At 41.1% G+C, this 23,483-nt stretch overlaps 1 protein-coding gene across 2 annotated transcripts in view; it reads right to left on the bottom strand.

The window, feature by feature from the left end:
• Positions 1-20,239, bottom strand: part of LOC117558399 (5'-AMP-activated protein kinase subunit gamma-1-like) — a 31,857-nt gene extending 11,618 nt beyond the window's left edge. The window contains exons 1-4 of one of the 2 annotated variants that reach the window (XM_034234585.1): positions 19,941-20,239; positions 18,407-18,472; positions 16,464-16,719; positions 7,081-7,301 (exon numbers count right to left, since the gene is read on the bottom strand). In XM_034234585.1, coding sequence (XP_034090476.1) covers positions 7,081-7,301; positions 16,464-16,719; positions 18,407-18,472; positions 19,941-20,024 — 627 coding nt within the window. In that variant the 5' untranslated portion in view covers positions 20,025-20,239. Of the gene's footprint in view, positions 1-7,080; positions 7,302-12,856; positions 13,447-16,463; positions 16,720-18,406; positions 18,473-19,940 lie in introns of those variants that run through there. The other variant, XM_034234586.1, reaches the window with a different exon arrangement.
• Positions 20,240-23,483: the final 3,244 nt, after the last annotated feature.

Genomic DNA, 23,483 nt, shown 5'->3' with positions numbered 1-23,483 from the left:
TCACAAATACTTTATTAATCCCCCGCAGGGAAACTGTGTTAAAAGTACTTAAAAGTAAACATTTGTTCTGTGCCATTTGCAACTAAAAAACTATTGCTGCAATATTATCTGAAATATACTGAACTGGTGATATTAAAACATGACCTGTTCCAAAAGAGATCTACCATTAACACCATTTACCAGCCAAATGCTGGTAAATCATGCAAGTGGCTGGTACTGTATGTTGCACGCACCAGCCAAAAATAACAATGGCAATCTATTGAGTGGCTGGTAAAATTTCAACATTCACTAGGCTAGCCATTTGGCCAGTGGACAAAAATGTTAAAATGTGACCTCTGCAACCGTATTGTTTAATTAAAATAATGATTACAAAAAAATGCAAAAAATAAATTAAATATATTTTAAGATCATGTTTAATCATCTGATTCGTCTGTACATTGCTGTTTTAGTCTGTGTTCTTCTAATTAGTGTCTACAGTGTGTGCCTATTGAGCTGTTTAGAGCCATGTGGGACAAAACCCGATCCTGCCCCTCCCTCTACTGTCTAAGTCAATGGTGACTGTAAAAACTACACTGCGCATGCTCAGAATATTTTCCTATTTAATGTGTGTGGCAAAAAAATAATGCCCATAGGCAGTGGTGTAATGGGCGTTGGACGCGGGGGTACGCCGTACCCCCACTTATTTAGAGCATGATCTTTTTTTTAAGTCTAATAAATATAAAATCATTGCCAGTCTTATCAGTTGCACTGAGATCCAACATCTAGTTTCTGGTGGCCTGTGGAATTGCCAGTAAGCTGTTCCTAAGGCTGACTTCATCTCTGGCTACGCCTCCCTGCAGTCTCTGGATTTCCTTGCTCTCACTGAGACCTGGATTACTCCATCCAACACATCCACCCCAGCAGCTCTCTCCACTGCATATTCCTTCTCCCATACACCCAGACCCACTGGCAGAGGAGGTGGCACTGGTCTCCTGCTCTCTCCCAAATGGAGCTTTTCCCTCTTCAAGCTACCTAACTTCACTCCTTCCACCTTTGAATTCCATGCCGTCACAGTAACCCATCCTATACAGTTAACCATTGTTGTTCTCTACCGTCCACCAGGCGCCTTGGGGGACTTCTTGGAGGAATTAGATAATCTCCTCTCACTCATCCCTGAAACTGGCCCTCCCGCTGTACTTCTCGGAGACTTCAACCTCCAGACGGGGAAGATAGACGAACTAACATCTCTGTTAACCGCCTTTGCTTTCTCACTGTCTCCGTCCCCACCGACTCATAAAGCTGGCAATGTCCTTGATCTCATATTCTCAAGGAACTGCGCTACTTCTAACCTCTCTGTAAACCCGCTCCACACATCCGATCACTTCTTCATTTCATTCTCTCTATCCCTTTCCAAACATAACAAACTAATCTCTTCCCATCCTGCACTTGTCCGCCGTAACCTTCGCTCCCTCTCCCCCTCTACCTTTGCCTCGTCGGTGCTCTCAGCCCTCCCTTCCTCTGACTCGTTCCAACTCCTGCCTCCAAACTCTGCTGCAGAAACTCTCCTCTCTACTCTCTCATCCACTCTGGACTCGCTCTGTCCTCTCACATCTCGGCAGGCTCATCAGTCCCCTCCTGCTCCCTGGCTAAATGATGCACTGCGTGCTAATAGAACCGTCCTTAGGGCAGCAGAGCGGAAATGGTGGAAATCCAAACACCGTGACGACCTCCTAACCTATCAAGCTCTCCTCTCTTTCTCTGCTTCGATCTCTCAGGCAAAAAGCACTTTCTTTCAAGATAAGATCCAATCTTCCTATTCCAATCCTAAAAAACTATTTTCCATCTTCTCCACCCTCTTGGACCCTCCAAAAGCTCCTCCCCCCTCCTCACTTCTGTCAAGCGACTTTGTTACCCACTTTGAAAAAAAGGTTGATGATATTCGCCCTTCTTTTTCTGACTCACCTTTACTCACCGCTGGGTCACCAGACCCTCCTTCCACCAACACACTTACCTCCTTTTCCCCTCTCTCTCCAAGTGAGGTTCTTACCCTCATTACCTCTGCCCGCCCTACCACCTGTCCTCTGGACTCTATCCCTTCAAACCTCCTTCAGACTATCGCTCCTGATATTCTACCGTTTCTCACCCATTTCATCAACACTTCTCTAACTTCTGGTCACTTTCCAAACAGTCTCAAGGAGGCAAGAGTAAACCCTCTCCTAAAGAAACCCACTCTCAACCCGTCTGATGTTATAAACTACAGGCCTGTCTCTCTCCTCCCGTTCCTGTCTAAATCACTTGAACGCGCTGTCTTTAAACAACTCTCCTGTTATCTCAATCAGAACAACCTTCTGGATCCGCACCAGTCTGGTTTCAAGGCAGGTCACTCCACAGAAACTGCTCTCATTGCTGTCACGGAGGAACTGCACACTGCCAAAACTGCATCCCTCTCCTCTGTCATCATCCTGTTGGACCTGTCTGCTGCATTCGACACGGTGAATCATCAGATCCTCCTTCGCACTCTCCAAAAACTTGGAGTTTCAGGCTCTGCACTTTCCCTCCCCACCTCATACCTGAAAGACCGTACCTACAGGGTGACTTGGAGAGGGTCTGAGTCCGACCCTTGTCAATTAACTACGGGGGTCCCTCAGGGCTCTGTTCTTGGTCCCCTCCTCTTCTCCCTGTACACAAACTCGCTCGGATCAGTCATTAGCCCGCATGGTTTTTCTTACCACTGCTACGCTGACGACACCCAATTAATTCTGTCCTTTCCCCGCTCAGAGACCCAGGTCGTTGCACGCATCTCTGCTTGTCTAGCTGACATCTCTCAGTGGATGTCTGCTCACCACCTCAAGCTCAACCTTGACAAGACTGAGCTGCTCTTCCTCCCGGGAAAAGATTGTCCCACTCTTGACCTAACAATCAACATCGGCACCTCAGTTGTTTCCCCGACTCAGACTGCAAGGAATCTGGGTGTGACCCTAGATAACAACCTGTCCTTCACTGCAAACATCGCTACTACAACCCGTTGCTGCAGATACACGCTTTACAACATCAGGAAGATACGTCCCCAGCTGACTCAGAAAGCGACTCGGGTTCTGGTCCAGGCTCTCGTCATCTCACGCCTAGACTACTGCAACTCCCTCCTGGCTGGTCTACCTGCATGTGCCATCCGACCTCTGCAGCTCATCCAGAATGCAGCGGCTCGTCTGGTCTTCAACCTTCCTAAATTCTCCCACACCACTCCGCTCCTCCGCTCCCTTCACTGGCTTCCGGTAACTGCTAGAATCCACTTCAAGACACTGGTACTTGCTTACCATGCTGCGAATGGATCTGGCCCTTCCTACATCCAGGACATGGTTAAACCGTACACCCCAGCGCGTGCACTACGCTCTGCATCAGCCAAACGACTCGTTGCGCCCTCACTGCGAGGGGGACCCAAGTTCCCATCGGCGAAAACACGTGGGTTTGCTGTCCTGGCTCCAAGATGGTGGAATGAGCTCCCCATTGACATCAGGACGGCAGATAGCTTGCACATCTTCCGGCGCAAACTGAAAACTCATCTCTTTCGACTCCACTTCGAGCGTTAGAACTATTAACGAAGCACTTTTATACTAATAAAGGACTGGCTTACCTCAAGCCAGTTGAGTAGCACTTGAAATGTTTGGCTCTATGAAACCTGATGTACTTATATGATTCTGTTTTCTTCAAGGTTGTGTCTTCCTGGTCGAATGTACTTATTGTAAGTCGCTTTGGATAAAAGCGTCAGCTTAATGTAATGTAATGTAAAAGTGTGTATTTGTTGTAATAATGACGAAAACATAATACATTTCACAGTAATTAAAATAAAAAATAACGATTTCCTTAAAAAAGTATGATTCATACTGACCCCGCGGTCACTGACCATAGTCACTGACACACCCACGGTGAGCCAGCTCGCCGCGCCCGCCGATTTTGCGGCAGCTCTTTCCCTCAAGAACACTAACGAAAAAGCTCTATAATGGCAGGCTAACATGTTTTACTTGACTTATTTTCTAAAAAGAATATAATTCACAAGAAGAAAGAGGCTAGCACCACCGAAGCTACAAGTGAAGCTGCTAGTAATACATCATCAGAAGAGCCGCCTAAAGACGTGGATAATGCTAGCTAACGTGCACGTTAGCTGCGCTAGCAACTTCCCCCTGGCTAGCTCAAGCTCACCTTTCCCAGAGGTATGGACGGAGGAGATGTGGCAGAGGAAACAAGAGGCATACCCGTGGATAGACTGCAAAGCTGGGAAACTGGGCTGCAAAGTTTGTTCATCCATTTTGGATTTATCAGTCTTCAAAACCCAAGGTGTGTGTGTGTGTGTGCGTGTGTGTGTGTGTGTGTGTGTGTGTGTGTGTGTGTGAAAAGCAGCGCTGTCTGCTTATTTGCAATGTAGGCTAGGCCTAATCAGAATAATGTCAAGTCCAGATTCAATGTTGTTTGCATAAGTATGGCTATATTTTTCGTTTTGTTTATTTAATAAGTTAATTTCAGGACAACTTTGGACATTTTGTTTGTTTGTTATAAGTTTTAAATAGATTTTGAAAGTGGAGAGAGAGAGATAGAGAGAGAAGCAGCACTGTCTGCTTAGTTGCAATACTGTAGCTTATGCAATTTAGGCCTATACATTGTTTATGTAACGCCGTCTGCTTTTGCAGTACAGTAACTAAAGTAGGACTAAGCATACCGGTAGTTTCTGTGGACCTGTCTGCCCGTTTTGTGAGTGCACTGCGCGCATGCGCACTTGTGTGGCATTGTTTGGGATGACCTAATTAAAATAGCGTCCCCCCAGTAAAAAAATCCCCACTACACCACTGCCCATAGGGGCATAGAGCTGCCATCCCCACCATACGTCATCTCACATAATTCAGAGCTGATTAGCTGTAAGTACGTGTGCCGCGAAAAGTGTGGTGTGTGAAGAGGAGATGAGAGAGCTGCAGTGACGGGTCCTAAAACCCGGAAGTAAGCTGCGCATGGCTTCCCTCGACAAAAAAGCAATGAGATTTCTCCATAGAAAAGTTTCTACCCTACTTTTATAATTTTCGAATAATAAATATATTGATTAGATTAGATTTATGATAGACTTTTGAAACTACAAGAACATAAGGAGGACTTTTACAAAAAAGTAATAGAGATTTTTGTCCAGAAGGATAGGCAAATGGACTTAATCTTCAAGTCAAGGTAAGACTGCAATTGTATTGAAAATGGGATCTTACTAAGAGAGAACAATTCAATATTTAAATGATACAATTACATTTTTTGGGTATCCTTCTGTTGAACTGTCTGTTCAAATTAATTGAAGCATCAGACAAAAAAAGCTTTTGAAAATAATATTATATTTTGATTTAGGTCAAAATATAATATTTGTAAACCTGAAGAGTCAGTGCCTCAGCAGCCATGAACCTCACTGCAGAAGCTATAGACATCTAAGTTTTTTGTGTCCCACCACTTTTGTACATATAAAAACGCCACTGGTTATTAGATCAACGTCTTGTGATCCATGTTGTATTTTTCAGTACTTTTAGAAAATATGACTGTGATGCAAAGAGACAGCATTTACATTCAAATGTTGTCAACTTGTCACATATTCAGTCTTGTTTGTTTGTTTGTGCAGATAGCATGAAGTAGAAAATATCGGCTATCGGCGATCGCCGATGTTAGCGTTAGCATTTCTCCCCCGGGCTTAAATTGTGTATTATAGAATGATCACATCGGTGACAGTACTCTTCAAAAGGTTCACGAAATATGACTACTACTCTTACTGTTTAACATTGTGGGTTACTTAATGTTACTTCATATTAAGGCTAATAAAAATGACAAGGCTGTAATGCTAACTAACGGGCTAGCTAGGTAGCTAACTTGAGCCAGCCACTCCTGGTCCTTTCATCAGACGGGAAGCGAAAGAACGAGCAAGACCCATTGCTGGTATGACAACAACCTGGTACTAAGCACACAGGCATCTTGTTAAAGTTATCTTATTTTAGCCAGATATAGATATAGATAGATTATATCTATATGGCGCTGATCTTAGCTATCTCTTAGTGGAGGAAAACAATTTTGACATCACTTACGCGACTCTGGGATTTGTAGTCTTTCTAGTTGCGTATTTTTCATAGTCTTATATTTCAACAGTTTTACGACAAACTGACTTTTTTTTTACATGGAAATTATTTTTGTAAGATTGACAAACATCATATGTGTAATTCATGGCACAATTCAAACGGGATCGAAAGATACGTTTTCTCTCTCCATTGACTTCAATACATTATTTTTCCGAAATACGGTCCCATGGACCGGAAGTAGATGGGCGTGACTTCGCCACTCTATTAAGGATAGGGGACTTTTGAACTCCTTTTGTAATTATTGTTATGGAAATAATTATCATAGACGCCAAGATGTGACATACAGGACAAACCTTGATGTCTGTTTACCTCCTTTAAGGACACAGGCTGCTTCAGCCAATAATGTTATTGTTCCCATTCTGTGACCGGTCAATACTGGGTCACAGATGGTCTGTATTGTGGGTACACTGGGACACTTCCTTCTCTGTTGTCTGAGGACTCCAGGGCATGACATATGCAAGGCCATAAGTGGCGGAAGCTGGTAACTTAGTGTGCCCAAACTATCTAAAGCTATCTTATCAAAACATGTTGATGACTCTCTGCGAAACCAGTTAAATGGGCTAGCAAGAGACAGGCTCTCCAGAATTGACGTGGCAACTCTACCGTGAAGTCAGAACCTCTGGCTCTTGGACTTGTGATGTGAATCCTCCGGCCGTAACTCCAAATAAACCATCAGTGTTTGACATCAAAGCTACTGCTCCTACCGTGTCTCCTTCCTGAGTCGGTGACTCCCACTGCATAGCTACACAGAAGTTTCCTCTACAATTATGATGTGAAATTACTCTGCTCCATTCACAACTTTTCACACTAAATTCATGTGAACGTTCTAACATTGCTGCACATCTAAATGTATTTGAGTTTTAGCACATTCCTTTATTGTTCACAAGCCAACCTGTCCCGAGACAAACAAATAATGAAACATGTTTACTTGAAAATGAGTATATTGTTGACTCACTGGTTGCGAGGTAGAGTTTGATGGCACAAGGCTCGAGGAGGGGATTGGGGGTTTAGCAGAGGGAAGGCTGAGACGCTGTCCTGTGTCTAGAGGGGTGGAGATGGAGCGGGATAGCGATCTCGCATCGGGGCGTTCAGGTCTGCTCGGCACGGCCTCCTGGGTGAACACAGGCTGGCTGGGCGCGTGGGTTGGGGTGGTGGGTGGTGTGGAGAGTCCAGAGGCTGCAGAGAGATAAAAAGGTCAACAATAGATACCACAATTTAACGCTTGTTCCTCTCAATGTCAGTCCATACTTTGTTTCCAGTGAAACTTAATCACCATGCCGATTGACATCCCTGAAAGACTTATTTGGCAAGGCTAACGTGCTACAATCGTGACTGCTGTACCATCAACGCTGTCACATGCTATAACACAGTAGGAATGCATATCTGATCCATCAGGAGCTGAGAGAGTAGCGGTACTGATGACAGAGATAAAGTTGCAATAATCCAACCACACGCTCTATATACGTGGGTATGGACCAGGCGTCAATTAGACGCCTGCAGCTAGTGCAGAACGCAGCTGCACGTCTTCTCACTGGCCACAAAAAGCGTCACCACATCAACCCTAATTCTGGCCTCATTGCACTGGCTTCCAATTAGGTTCCGAATTGATTTAAACTCCTTTTATTTGTTTTTAAAGCACCAAATGGGCTGGCTCCTGCCTATATAGCCGAACTCCTCCATCGCTACACCCCAGCCAGAGCATTAAGGTCGGCTGACCAGCTGCTGCTATAGTGTCCAAGACCAGGCTCAAAACCCGAGGGCCGAGCCTTCGCAGCAGCTGGCCCCAGGCTCTGGAACACTCTGCCCCTCCATGTGAGGTCGGCCCAGACCCTAGGGGTTTTTAAATCAACACTAAAAACTCACTTCTTCTCCCTGGCCTTCTAGTCAGAGCGGAGCACGACTCCTGACATTTCCCTGTGTTTGATTTTTATATTTGCTATTGTAATTTATTGTCTTCTGTTTGCAATTGTAGTAATGTGTTATTTATTATTTGCATGTACAGCACTTTGGCTCAACCAAACAAATGTTTTAAAATGTGCTATATAAATAAAACCTGATTTGATTTGAAAGTGTCAGCTCAGTTGCTGACAGACAGGGCTGCATTAGGTAAACCACCATTAGAAAGACAGCACCAAACTAAATGATGTCAACTTAAATAACAATTATCAGCATGTTTTAGCTTTAATGTGTGTCTTCAAACGTTTGTATTGTCACTATTGCTTCTCGTTTATAAATAGTTTGTTATAATACACCACTAGCAGATTATATAGATTATGTGGTCACATTATTTGCAGTCTGGAATGTACAGTATATATTTATGTCCCATGGCTTTGTTGAATAACCAATTCTGATTGGTCAAAAAGCATTCTACGGTCTGTTATTTCTGAATAACAGGCTTTGGATAACAGACCATTACTATGAATACATAATCATTTAAAAAACAACAACTAAGAAACACCAATAAAATGAAAATGTGCCAATTACTAATTATATTTCATTTGAAAATGATCAAAACGTATACAACCCATCATAGGATTCGCAAGCTGGATTTAAAGAGGCTTTGACATTTGAGAGGCCATAAACAGCACATCAATTACTGTATATTGTTTTTGAGAGTCAGCTGTTGGAGGTTAATGCTTTGATTCAAACAGTAAAATAAAAAAAAGAGGTTTACGGAGTAGAACATGGGATATATAGTATGGTCTGAAATATTTGTCACTGGAAGCTGAATTTAAATCACATAATTTCAAAAATATTTTACTATTCACGTTGTATAATTATGGAGAAAACTGAATATGAATGGCATTATTTAAATGTAAATGTAGTAGACTACTTTGGAACCGAATGTCAGTATAAGACATGTTTTTGTGATATAAAACCTCCAACCGGTCCAATGTCTCTTCCCAGTGGGACGTGCATGTTGGAATCCTAACCAGGTGCACGAACCACCTCAACCACAAGTCCATTGTCCCCTCACTCGAGAACAAGTTCTTTTAAATCAGGGTTAAAAACCATTCTTTTAATGCAGCCTATCCTGAGATCCTTTAGCCGTGCCTTATCATTGCACTTTTAGTTGCAACCAGTATTTTATCGCTTTTACGAATTGTCTTTTTATTATGATTTTTTTTGTTTTTGTTTGTTGGTTTAGTTTTTAATTATGATGTGTTGAATGCCTATGTGAATCACTTTGATTTGCCTCTGTGTCTTAAAATGTGCTATAAAATAAAAATCATAATAATGAACCTTGATGCTGTGGTCCTGCCTGATGCTCACCTTACTCCCTCTTTAATGGCACCCAGAGGATTGTTGACATCCACCTGGATCCATCTTCATCTTCTTCTTATATACTGTATGCATTTTTCAAGCATTTGGATGCATTATCTTTTTAATTTATACACAACATCTATTGCATGTCCGTCCTGGGAGAGGGATCCCTCCTCCGTTGCTCTCCCCAAGGTCTCATCCATTTTCCCCCCATTAACTCTGGGTTCTCTTTGGAAGCTTTTCCCTGTCCGATGTGAGGGTCTAAAGACAGAGGGGGTTGTATTCATATTCATATTCTGTAAAAACGGTAACATGTGTGATATTGGGCTTTATAAATAAACTTTGATTGATTTATTGATTGTTACTCCTGTTCCTGGAGTCCCTCCACAATTACTAGGCATATTGCAACATAAGCAGCTGCATTAAACTCAGAGCAGCCGTCAGCTGTGTGTGACACAGCTCCTCCAGCGGGGTGTCAGGTTGAAGGTGTCAGTCACATGACAGCCCTCACATGCTCTTTTACATCAGGCGTCACAATCTTACGCAGGCTGACATGCGACACTCACACTCTCCTTGCTCTGCCACGCCGGCATATTTCTAAGGATTGACAATGAGTGATATGTGTAATGAGGACCAAATGTTTCACATGACTAGGCCTCCACCTGGGGACTTCCAGTTGCCTTATCATGCCTTGAAATACAACATGGATGTGACAGCGAATGTCACATGAGGCCAACTAGAAAATACAAGAATCAGTTTCAGAAGATAACCCCATTTGACTCAGTCATATGAAACAAATAGATCAATTATTAAAGTAATTTTAACATATGACTGAGAAATAAAGTACTTAATCATTTAAAGTGTGGCAAGCTGAGTAACCCTTATATTTATTATACATACTAATTCAATAGGTACAGATGTACCAATATTGTGAGATTTAAAAACATTTGAAGAAATGTTTTATATTATACTAAGCCCTGTGTGTGAAAATGTTTCCTTGGTCCCTTAAAGCGCACTCCACACTATCTTTTAACATTTAGTTGGCGTACACCAGCCCTCTCTGGCATGCCCTGCTTCCGCAGTGTAGCTTTCTTATTTTAGCCCCGCTGTTGTGGCACATTCCCCAGGAGGAGATAACAGCAGGCTGGAGCCCTCTCTCTGGCTGCTACAGACACCACACAGGAAGTAGGAAATGGATGCCTTGTAAGTAGTCCAGTCCATCTTAGTTTACTATCATTAAAAACACTTACGTCGTACTCTATAATAATTTAGAGTGAAGTCACCTACGAGCATACTACATACTGATAAGATTCACTTCAGCAATAGACACAGTTCTGTCTATGTTTGGTAGACAAAAGCAGCATTGAAATGCAAGGTTATACTGTAGAAGTACTTTACTATCAAAATCATCATTTGTATTTCATATTTATTCTGCATTACCTTGAAATACTAAAGGTTTTCAGCATTTCAGAGATTTTCCTTTTTAAAGGTTATGATCACATTTAACTGGATATTATTAACATTTAAAAGACATAACGTTATGAAACTGGGATGACCATTTCTCTCAAATTCTATTCCATTTTATAGACCAAACAATTAATGCCCCGCTAAAATGCAAATTTTAAATTGTGAGCATTAAAACTGTAAGTCCTACATTAACAGCAGAATATTTTGTGGTTTTGCAGGAGATGTGTGCGGGGATTCAGAGGTGTACAGGCTGCTCTGAAGGTAGCGGATTAACCCAGGTGGCGACTCACGCTTGCTTTTTATATTGCAATTTACCGCGAGCTGTGTTAACATAACACCCATAAAACCAGATTCTCTCAGTGGGGGCCCACTGAGGAGTCGACAAGGTGGCTTCAGTCATGTGGGCCGACGGGGAGCAACGTGATCGTCATTGGTTGAAGTCAGAGCAGAAGCAAAGCTGCTACAGATTCAACAATACAGCTTTCTCTGGCCAGCAGCGTAATACAATGTTTCCCAACTGTTAATTTCATTTTGAATTGGTGCACTGGTCAGAACTGGAGTGTTGATTGTGAAGCAATAAATGATATAGTCAAGTGACCCAAATTAACAACAAGGGGGTCAAATCAATTTCTAGAAACACCATAATACAGGCAACAAGGGAATGATCAGGAACCCAAAAAAGGCAAGCTCACTCACTGCATCATGGCAAAACATTTAAATGTGCAGTCACAATTCAAACGGACATGCAAAACGTTGCATAGAAGCACACAGACTACTGCAAATGTCTCATGTAGATGTCAGCAGCTACACAGTTGACTTTCCAATGTGTGGACGCTCTGGATCAAAGGACTTATGCTATAGGCTGGAGGTATCACCAGGCTGTATATTCTGACTTTAAGATGAACTATGTCCTCTACCGCTACATTAGGGCGTTCATCATTAGGACAGCTCCTCATCTACTCCACCGAGGTCAGACCGGCTCTAAATCAGGAGCTGTAAAGTCTGTGATAAAGAGCCACTTCAACGCCTCACAGTGCGTCCCTGTGACACATCAAGCATTATGAGCTAACACATTATACCAAAGCCGCATGGTGGTCAGTGCTTTTTGTTTGATATCCATTTTTCTGTTAATGTTCATCCACACATAAGAAAAAACATCATCTTAGCATGTTCTGACTGTCCCAACTTCAGGCAAAATAACTCCTGTCGGAGCAGCTATTCTGAAGAGACTCCCTTAGGATACAAACTGACACTGCATCAGATAGAGTGGCTATGAATCACTTTACCTCGTTGACAGGAACACAAACAAATCATATTTATTTTACTGTTTTAACCAAACATTTGGACTACCTATGTTGCAAATGTATTATCTTTTCAATTTACACACGGCATCTATTGCTCTCCCTGAGGTTTCTCCCATTTTTCCCTTTAGACTGTGGGTTTTTGTACGATGTGAGGGTCTAAGGACAGAGGGTGTCATATTGTCATACTGATATTCTGTACACACTGTGAAGACCACTGAGACAATTGTAACATTTGTGATATTGGGCTATATAAATAAACGTTGATTGATTGATTGATTAACATTTAAATGAAAGAACACATATTAGCAGACACAATGCATAATGTATCGTGCAGTTGGTGCAGTATTTAGCAGCGTGATATTTAAGGTAATCTCAACCCTTCACACATAGCTTTACCACTTTGGTCTGTGTGCTGTCAATTTGTAGTGCATGCATTTGTGAAACAAGAAACCAGGACCATGTGATCGGCACCTAAACTATATGCAGAGCCTCAGCCCACCACAAACTGCCTTCACCACCTACTATGTGTGTGTATATATATATAGGCTGGGAACATGTTCACACTAAAAGAAAACTTTAAAATGTATTGTTTAAAAAGGTGTACCAGCATGTGACTCATGAAAGTATAGATTGACTGTTAACATAAAGGATCTGAATCTGGACTAAAACGGAGCAGGTGAAGACATGGCACATTACCGGACAGACATGACGCCTCGGACTGATTCCTGCTTCCTAGCCCATCCTGCTCCTTCTTTTTCTTGCTCCTCCTCAGGCTGCCAAACCTCTTCATGAAACACAGTGGGTTGTTGGTTCAAAACTAAATCTGACCATCTGCATCACGAGAGGGGTGCGGTGATGTCTGAAAACTGTCCAAAGTGAAGATCACACCATTTGCTAGTTGAAGAAAGTTGAAAATAAACTAAGTTGAAAAATATATCAAAATGCTTTCCACAGATCTGGAGGCCTTTCTAGAGAAGAGGGATGGTCCTTTTTTTTATAAAAAGAGGAAACTGGTCACCTTCAGTCGATGGATGAACAATGTAAAATAAACTACTTGGTTACTTCATGAAGGAATCCACCTACTTAGTTACAAACAGAAAATGACAACTGCAGCAAGTCACCAATATAGGATAAGCTTTCATATCCAGGCAAGAAGAAAATCCTCCAGGGCTACGGAGCACAGAGCCAGCAGGGAGCAGTGTTCTGTGTCGTTTGAGTATAAAAGCTGTAATTTCCACACAGCTTCAGCTAAGAAATGTCACTGTCGCAAGTGATGCAAATAACTGGGGACTGGAGTGCCTTTCCCCCCGCTGAGCAGTGTCAGTGCTGTAAGTTGTCAGGTGCAGCTGTGGGTGGCGTCTCTTTAATAGAGCACGCATGTCAGCAGCCTGTAAAAGGAGGCCAGTCCGTGAAGGAAACACCAGCGATTGGCTCAGGCTGCACTTCCTCCCGCCTCCTTTCCACTGCCCTCCCTCTACCAACAAAGGAAAGTAAGAACAGGACATCTGTCTTACTTTGTCTTCACAGAATTAGAGGATAACACAATCTCAGCATTTTCTGAAATGAAAACTACAAATAAAAGACATAAAAGTGGTGTTTTTAAGCTTGGAGTCCTGCAGCTGTGTCATTTATCCACTCAGTTGTCTGTAACTTTTAGGGACCTTAAAGACTGCTGAGGCCAGCCCCCGTCAGATGACAGTGTGGGGACATCCCATGTTCTGTCAGCTGATCAGAGATCCTCCATTCAACACCACTGGCCTCCCCAACCCGTAACAGATGGCACTCTCAGTATCTGTTACTGACATTAGCTACAGCGTGTCCAGTACAGATCTCAATTAACCCGTTATGCAAGTGTTCCACTCTGCTGAGTGGGTCATCTTACTGTACCTCAAACATCCTGTGATGCTCACTCGTGTTTGTCAGTATCCTAATAAAGCTAATTCACTGCAGTTTGTATCTATAGTTGCTATGTTTCAGATCCATGAGGATTTTAAATAGTGTCTTTTTTAGGTTTTCCCTGGCTCAGCTTCCAAAATCAAATAATAATCATCCTGCCCTTGTAGGGTCTGCACTTTGTCAAATATGGAAAGGGAAAACTGCTCGTTTCCTTTATTTACTGACAACATGCAGCACACAGTAGCAACAGAGAGAGCAAGAGAGAGGGGGGAAACAACTCTGCATGGTTGTACGAGGAGCTTCTGAGAGTCTGGTCACTTCCAGATAAGGGAATGATAGCAACGCAGTCGCCTTCAGCGCTGGGAGACTGACAATGTCCAGGCGATGGAGCAGACGGGACTGAAAAACCTTCTGGTCATATTTGAAGCAGATATGGATGTAAATGCAACTGAGAAAGTAGTTTTGTCTAAATTATACTAAATATGATGTTCAGGAACATTTCTAAATCTTAGAGAATACCTCTATGTTGACTAAAATGGCCAGAAATACTGATGATAACAGGACCAGAGCCGAACAGGACATATAGAACTGACAGCTTAAACATAACTAAAACTAAAACAAGACTTTGCCTTGAGCACACCCTTGTGGTGAAAGTAGGGTGTCTACAAAAACATCCCCCAAATAGGAAAAGCTTGTGTGCCCACTCAGTCACTGGATAATATTCATTTGCCGTAAAAGCATTCTTTGTTGCCTGTCATTTTCATTGGCCCACATTCACTTAAAGCTACATCATTAGTTAAAAAAGGAAACCGAAAGGATTTAACGTCTCAAACCACATCACACTATACAAATCCAGAGAGACCAGAGGCCTGTAGCCGCAGGGCTGTTTTGGTGTGTTTTTGCCGACTCTTGAGGTCTGGCTCTAACATAGCTAATTCCACCAGCCACTGCCAAACTGACCCTGTGCAAGGAAACAGAAGAATGGGTATATGTAGAAGCCAAAAACATATGACTCATCTCTGTGATGATGCTTCCAGCAGGCTCGTTTCCATGTAGTATAGGCTTGGTTTTGTTATGTAATAATCAGCCACCCAAAAGCATGGAGACACGAGAGCTGGAAATCTGGTTGTACGTTCTGTTCCTCATAAATCAAGGCCTTGTTCTCATTTCTACCTCTTAGTGATGCCAGTATTACCTTCAATGACGTTTAATTTTGATGTGGAAAGTATGGCAGGGCTCCCACCTGGACAAAAAACCTGTAACTTAACCTAATAATCTTGGTTTGAAATGCACTGCTAATGCTAGCATTAGGGAGATACAAAATAAACTCCTCTCTGACTCTGACAATAAACAAAGTCAACCATTGTCTTTCCTTTGGAAAGTTGTATTAAGAGGATGACTGATAATGAATCTTTGATGAAACATCTTTCTGCACCTTAAGCGCCCATCTTCCTGAAGAGGCTTGTGACCATGTTAGCCCGCAGGAAACTACAACACAAAGCAGTGGATTTAGTTTGATTTCTTTTTACCATGATGAAATTGTGGCTTCTACTTCCTTATCCGCAGAAAGATGCTCACTGTGTGTGTCTGAGAAAAAGCTGCATGACTTGCATTGATGTATATTTTGTCACAAGCTACAACATATCTGAACTCCTGATCTCAATCACATAGACAGGTTCCTTTGTGTGGCTTTAGCTCTGTAAAAAGCAGGAAACCACAACAATCATTGAGATGACAGATGCATCTATTGTGTCTTGCTGTCTTTACAAAGGTCTTCCTCGTAGACCCGCTCTTGCAAAAGGTCACAACATGATTATTATTCTGCATTGGCAACAGCTGTCATTCTGTGTTTTACTTTTATAAAAGATTTAAGATACAACAATAGTACTACTACAAGTTACATTATGGTAAATTGACTGCATTTGATATAGAGCTTTATCCAATCTTTAGGTGTCTTGAAAGTGCTTTACATATGCAAGTCAGTATTTACCCATCCTTACCTTTTCATACATCACACCATCGGGATACATCGACATTTCGATCGCACGGGCTGGGATCAAACCCCCAACCTACTGATTGCCAGACAACCACACTACCTTACAGCCACAGTAGCCCCCTGACCACAATTTAACATATTTATACTTTTAATGAGTTTCACTAATGTACATCTTTCTGAATAATTTTTCTGTACATTGCATATTCTTTACTTTGAACATGTATTGGATATAATTGTGCATATTCCTGCTAAGCTTAGGTTTAAGATTAAGTTTAAATAGTTACATAGTTACAGTATATCTAATACTATTTTTAAATATATGTATACATATTTGTTTTCCTATTTTGTTAATGATTCTATTAATGCACTAATAAACCAAAGTAAACTACGTAAGTTAACTTGTCCACTCACCTTTCCTCGTCCTGGAGAAGATTTTGATGATTGGAGGCATTGAGCTGGATGAGGAGCGGAAGATACCACTGAAGCTCAAGCGGCGGGGGGATTTGGGTGGCGAGTCCTGGTAGGAGGGATAGGGGAAGATAGTTTTTGGAGACCCTGAACTGGTCCTCACTGACACTGGAGCAGACTGGGAATGCAGGGAGAGCGTGGCTGGGCTCCTCACTGACTCTCCTTTGGTGGGGCTGGCTGAATGGATTTGACGTTCTGCCTAAAAGAGACAATAAGGAAATAAAAACAATTTATTTGTCTGCACCTTTGTTAAAGTTAGGTTTATGTTCAGTGTGTAACCACAGTGTTGTGTGAGAGGCATGCTGCAAATCTAGAGAGAGGTTTATTGTGAAATGACAGCTTTCGTTTGGTTACTTCTTCTTTTCCCCACACATAAAACACTGTACTGTTTACTCAAGCACATTGCTACACTCAATGTTATGTCATAAAAAGAAAATTGAGAATGTGGTTGTGTGCAAGGTGCAATAAGACAAATATTCTATCTGATCTATAAAAGTGTATTAATTAATTCTGGACTTTCTTTTAAACCAGAGACCTCTTGGACATATCATTATTAACGTGTTCTGCAGTGAAATTCCCTTCAGAGAACATTTGACAGTAACTAAACAATTGCTTAGCAGAAACCTCTCAGTTTGTCTGCACACCCATCTGTGCAAGACTTAATCAGAGCTGAACAGGAAACCATATCGAATTTGCAGTGTATCCTGTACTCACACACTGTTTTAAAACATCGTAAAGATCAAAACTTTCTTCATTTAACTATCTTAATTATATCATGCTGCACAGGGCATCATCATATCAGTAAGTAACATCACCTACTGGTTAACTTCAAGAAAATCTGCTCTCCTTGGCCAAACTAAAGCATATTTTTACATTTTGACTTTCTGTGTTTATAAGTATTTGCAAGGTCAATTTATTGTAAACAGACCGATATAAATGCTTCTCTTTTCGCTGTGCAGACACCAAAACAAAACAGGGGGCATGGCAGCCAATCTCGTTTGAGTCAGCGAGCGCCTCCTCCCACCACTGAGCTGTCTGCTCGGGAGGTGCCAACAACAAATCTTTTAACCATTTGTGGGCACTGAAACAGTGAAGCTTTATAATACGCAGCAATCTCCAACTAGGAGGTTGTATTTACAGAAAACATTCAAACAGAACAGGAGTGTTTTGGTTACATTGTTGGTGGATAATAAGCCTGGATAATAACTAGCCTCAACAAAACAGAGTATGCATATTAGATGGAGACAGAACCACTGCAATGCACTGATAATACAAAATGAAAAGGGAATAATTGTTTTGTCTGGTCACTCTGGTACTGATATTTGCTTAGAGGCTTGCTTAGAAGCACATTTGTGTTTAGACCAATCCTGTGACAAATCTGTAGGAGTTTTAGCACACACCCATCTGTTCTGTGTGCCTCTCCCTCTGTCATTGTGCAAGAGCTTGTTAAGGCAAGTGCACTTTCAGGGTTTGTCTGGATATAAACTCAGGAGAATGCAGGTTTATATCAGCATTACATAATGTTACTGGGGTAAAATTGAAAAATGTACTCTGGGGATATGAGCTAATGATCGAGGTTTACTCCTATTCTAATCAATTAGAGCAGACAGTAGGAAGTGGCTGCTTTCTTTCAGAAAATCAATTTCTTGATCTTGCTATGCCTGAACACAGAGGGCGTAATGTTACTGTAAACCGGTCAGGGTTGGCAGAAAGGGCGAGATGGCCTTGAGGAATATCTTTCTCCCCTAAATACATGGCTAAATGTGTTCAAGGCCAAACAAACAAGAGCTATCGTGACAAGATAAACCATGTGCTGGAAAAAACAAGCATGAAAAACTATTGGCAAGTAAAGGAAAATAATGAAGGCAAGGAAATTCTTTATTTACCATCTTAGCGGCACTTTTTGTTGAGTCACTTGTCTCCACTTGTGGGGAAGTAAATGCACCAAAGTCCTGCACAAAACAGAAATCTGAATGTCAAGGACAAAGATAACTTCCAGGAAATACAGCAGTAAAACAAAACTGCAAGTTATAACAGGAAAAATGTACGCTTTCTCTGCCACTGTTAAATAATTATGCATATTTCAGAAAGGGTACATTATTCCTTCTCTTCATCATTAAAAGTGAAAATGTTACCACTCAAGAAGAAGAAAAACATGTTTGGCCAATGCGGAAACTTTTGCAAGCAAACACAACACATAACCTTTCGCATACCAAAGGTTGAGTTTTACATTGCACTATGGGGCAGTTCAGCAGCAGTTGGTTTATGGCCATGTAAACTCATTTACATATTTATAACATAGGTGAAGTTCATGGTTCATGAGAACTTCAACACACAACTTCAACACACAACTTGAGTGTTGATCACAACAACAAAAAAAAGTGTTGTAATTCACAGGCTTACTATTGGGGAAATGTTTTCTTCCAATCTAATTATCTGCACATGAATGCATCATGAAAACGTAAATGAGACTCAGCTGCAGGCACTTTTTCTTATGTCATTTTCCAAAGAAGGCAAAACAAAGGCAACTATTTACCAAATGCTTGTACAGGAGACAGAGATAGTATCCAATACATGTACAGTTAAATGTTGTAGAGCTTGCAATTGGTGGATCTGATAGATGCCATCCAAAAAGCTATTCCCTGTAAGCTACAGTAACATGTCATACACCTTAAAAGACAAAACAAAAAAGTTGGTAGGCCTACTGCTCACAGTGTTTAAAACATACTTTATTTTAACCTTGAAAAACAGAAAAAAGGCTTTTAAAGTATGCAGTAAAACTGTTCGCTTCACAGTCTTTTGAAGGCTTGTGGAGAAAATGACAGTCATTGCCTGCCCAGTATATTGAATAAAGCATATAATCACTATTCACTATCACTATATAACACTAATTACAATCTGTGAATCACTACTGCAAACAAAGGCTCTTTATATAGAAAATAATAAAGCATGACTTGCTCATTTAGAGCACGTTGGTTCCTCTTAAATGTTTGCTTATTTGTTTTTCCTCACAATACCCAAATGCTTCAAGAGTAGGCTACATATTCTGTAGATACATAAAACAAAAGGTTAATTTCAGCCCTAATGTTAGTTATTAACGCTGTTAATGGCTACAATGTCAACACATTACAGGGCATACTGATCAAAAACGTTGAAGGAAGTGTCTACAAATGTGTCATTGCTAACAATCAACTGTTTCCAGCATGGGCAAACATGTTATTTCCCCTGTTGCATTTAAAAGTCCTAGCATAGAGACAGCTGTCAATCGTGCATTCTCTTCTGCCGCGTTCATGTACAGGCAGATATGCAATAAACCCTGACTAAAAGTGTCCCTCCTGATGTCCTAAAAAGTTCAATAACAAGCTCGGTTTTTAACATTCACAGCAAGAAGCCACATTAGTTGATACTTCACCGACTCACAGGCATGTTAATCCGCAGGCTTTTCTTCTTCTTTGGCATTTTCTTTGAGCTGTCCTTGCTGGACTCCATCACGGTGCTTCCCATGTTTTCTTCAAAGGAGCCAAAATGAAAACGTGTGCAAACAAAGTACTAAAGACCATCAACAGCAGCCTCTCCACCTTCACTTCACCAGCTGCTCCTCTTCTTACTACGTCAAAACTGAGGCGCTGCTTCATCTAGCAGGAAGTAGGCACGGCCGCGAAAAGAGGCAGGTCAAGCTTCTTCAAATGAGCGTCAACCATAGACTGTTTACAGGTGTTACGTAGCAGTCCGCACCCCCAATAAATGTGTGTCTCTGTCGGACTTTCGAAATGTAAACAGCATCATTCCGTCAGTCAACGTTTCGTTTAAATGTATGACACAGTCCAGTTAATTTAAAATTAGGTCATTTTAATCGAGAGCAAATTCTACATGTTTACTTGTTCACTTCTCCTTCCACAATCATTTCTTTAAACGGTGGAAAAACAAGGTAAAAACAATCGGAGGGCACACAGCCAAGAAAGCAGATTTTTAAAGGGGAAGTTTATTTCGACACAACACCAGGCAGTGTGGGCTGCAGTGAGAAACTCCACCGACAGATGTCAGTGTGACTCAGATTGTACCTGGTTGGATGGACAATAATAAACTGCGATGTAGATTATGAACAAATTAATAATGTGCATAATATTCAGAGGTGGGGGAAGTACTCAGATCTTGTACTTGAGTAAAAGTAGAAGTACCAGAGTGTAGGAATACTCTGTTACAAGTAAAAGTCCTCCATTCAACATGTTACTCAAGTAAAAATACAAAAGTAGTAGTAGCATCAAAATATATAAAAGTAGGCTACTCATGATACAGATTGGTCCGTTTCATTGTTTGATTACATTTCACATTATTAATCCAAGTCTGTAAAGCAGAGGTGCCCAGTACGTCGACCGCGGGCGACCGGTCGACCGCGGGGGCAATGCTGGTAGATCGCGAGTCATTCATAAAAAAAAAAATCCTGTTCCGTTAAAATAGACAAAACAGGTTTTGATCCCTCCTCCCTTGGCCTTCCTGCCACTTAATTCAGGAGTTTACTTGATTGACAGAAAAAGCGACCTATCGCTTTCCAGTCTGTTAACCCAGAATGCAAAGCGATACAAAATCAGTCAAGTGCCGGGAAAACTCAAATTAAGTTAAAGAGACAAACAACAAAATGAGTGCGGGACCGAGCAAGAAGCTAAAGACAAACCACTTCCACCCAGAATGGGAGGAAGAATATTTTTTTGTGATGTCACATTCAAAGGTTATTTGCCTTATTTGTAAAGCAAGCGTCGCTCTGCCAAAGAAAGGTAACGTGGAGAGGCATTATCGGAGTGTTCACAAGGCATATGACAGCGACTTCCCTCCGAGTAGCGAGTTGAGAAAGGTCATGTATTATTGCTACACAAATATTATCTCGCAGTCTTAGTGTCGCCAACTCGTTTCTAATATGCAAAAAGACAAACAAATGTCGGTGTATTTTCGATCTTTCCAATCGAGACGAGATCTCTCTCCCCCGTCTGTGTGCGAGGGGGCGGGGCAGTTTACACACACGCGGCTGCTACAAGCAGCAACACACGGAGGGGATGGCGGAGAGAAGCGCTCCAAGGTGTGGTTAAATGTTACCCGTCTTGAGGTGAACAATGCTCCTTGCCAAGAGTGTTTAGCATGTGAGGGCGGTAACACGAGCAATTTATCTAAACATTTAGCAAAAGTGCACCACATTCAGACGGAGGAATGCACCGGGTTCGACTGTCTTTCTAGTAGCTCTGTAGCCCCATCCACGAGTAACGTTTCCACGTCAGGTGTTATGTATGCTAGCAGCAACACACGCAGTTAACTCAATGATTCAAACATGGGTTAATGATAGAGGTAACAGATGTACTCTTTATTTTGTTAAAGTTTCAGCTATTCTGTTCACAGTTCTGTCATCAGATTATTTAATACGATTTGTTAAAACATTGTTGTTTCTTTTGATGTGAAATATTATTTATTTAATTTAAATAAAAAGCAATGTTAATTTTGTAAACAATTTGTTAATATATGTATTTTTGAATCAAGTATTCATCTTTATTGTCTTCATTGTTAGTTTCCACATGCCTAAAACAACCTCAAGCTAAATCTAAAAGTTGATGGCTAAATAAGAGCGTTTGAGAAATTGTGCAAGGTATACAGTAATAGTCTGAATAGTCGATTAGTCGTTTCATTAATCGATAGATTAATCGATTATCAAATTAGTCGTTTGTTGCAGCCCTATTATCCCATGTATAAATAAAACGTGTTATTCAGCAACCCTTGCAATTTGGGATTTTATTTTTGGTTGGTGGACCTCGGTTTGCTGGTCATTTCAAAAGTAGCTCACCAGCCCAAAAAGTGTGGGGACCCCTGCTGTAAAGTAACTAAGGGTATTGAATAGGCTACATGCAGTGGAGTAAAAGTACAATATTTATCTCTGAATTGTAGTGGAGTAGAAGTACAATGTAGCATAAATTGGAAATACTCAAGTAAAGTACACGTATCTCAAAATATTACTTAAGTGCAGTACTTGAGTTAATCTACATAGTTACTTTACACCACTGATAATGTTAAAAAATAAATATTGATTCAAATAACCAAAAAACAAATAATTACAATGATAGTAATATTAATCTTGTCAAAACAAAGGAAGTGAAGGACATACAATATCATAACAGACACTTAAAGTACACAATTAAAAAGGTCCCAGTAATAAATGATCATCTTTGATATGCAATATATTCATTATAGCTCTGCATAAGCAGCTTTTATGAAAGGACCCTACAATGCATGTGCTTTGCAGGTACACACATATGTTGTTTATGACAGGGTGTGGACTATTTTGTATCAATAATAAGCATCAGTATGTTAATAATATTAATCCTACAATCCAATGGGAAGCAGTGTACAGATGCTAACATAATGGAACATGCAACCAACATAGTCCATCTCCATTGTATTAGTATGATTAGCTTACTGCAATGTAAATAGTATAAGAAATGGACCTAAAACATCTCCAGAGTTTACTTCAAGAAAGGAAGAGGAAGTATAAAATATCGAAGACAATTGTTACAAGTTGTTTAGCTTCTGTGACTACATGAGCTAAGGACAGAGGATCCACTGATCAGAGTTTAACACAGCCTAGGAGTGTATGGGCTTTTGTCAGTAAGCGTTGAGAATATCGTGTTTTAGAGTAGATAATAAGCCTCAAGTTAAGCGTGCTCTCACATGGTCATATTAACCTGATTTGCCCGTCTAATAAGATGTAGGTCCCGGCACACAGAATACACCATTTAATTAATCATGTATCTTTGTACCTACCTTTACCCCAGTAAGGTTTAGATCATCCACCTTGTTCGAGATGAATCTGAGGAATCACAAGATGATTTAAGAGATAAAGGTAAGCATTAAAAAAAACGTTGCCAATTAATTTTCTAACCATGGATTTATTGTTTAAGTGTTATTTGAAGAAAAACTTAAATCTTT

The sequence above is a fragment of the Gymnodraco acuticeps genome, unplaced genomic scaffold (genome assembly GCF_902827175.1).
Source record: "Gymnodraco acuticeps unplaced genomic scaffold, fGymAcu1.1, whole genome shotgun sequence".
NCBI classification, from domain to species: Eukaryota; Metazoa; Chordata; class Actinopteri; order Perciformes; family Bathydraconidae; genus Gymnodraco; species Gymnodraco acuticeps.
The sequence above is the reverse complement of the archived record's forward strand: the minus strand, read 5'-3'. Positions and strand labels throughout refer to the sequence as shown.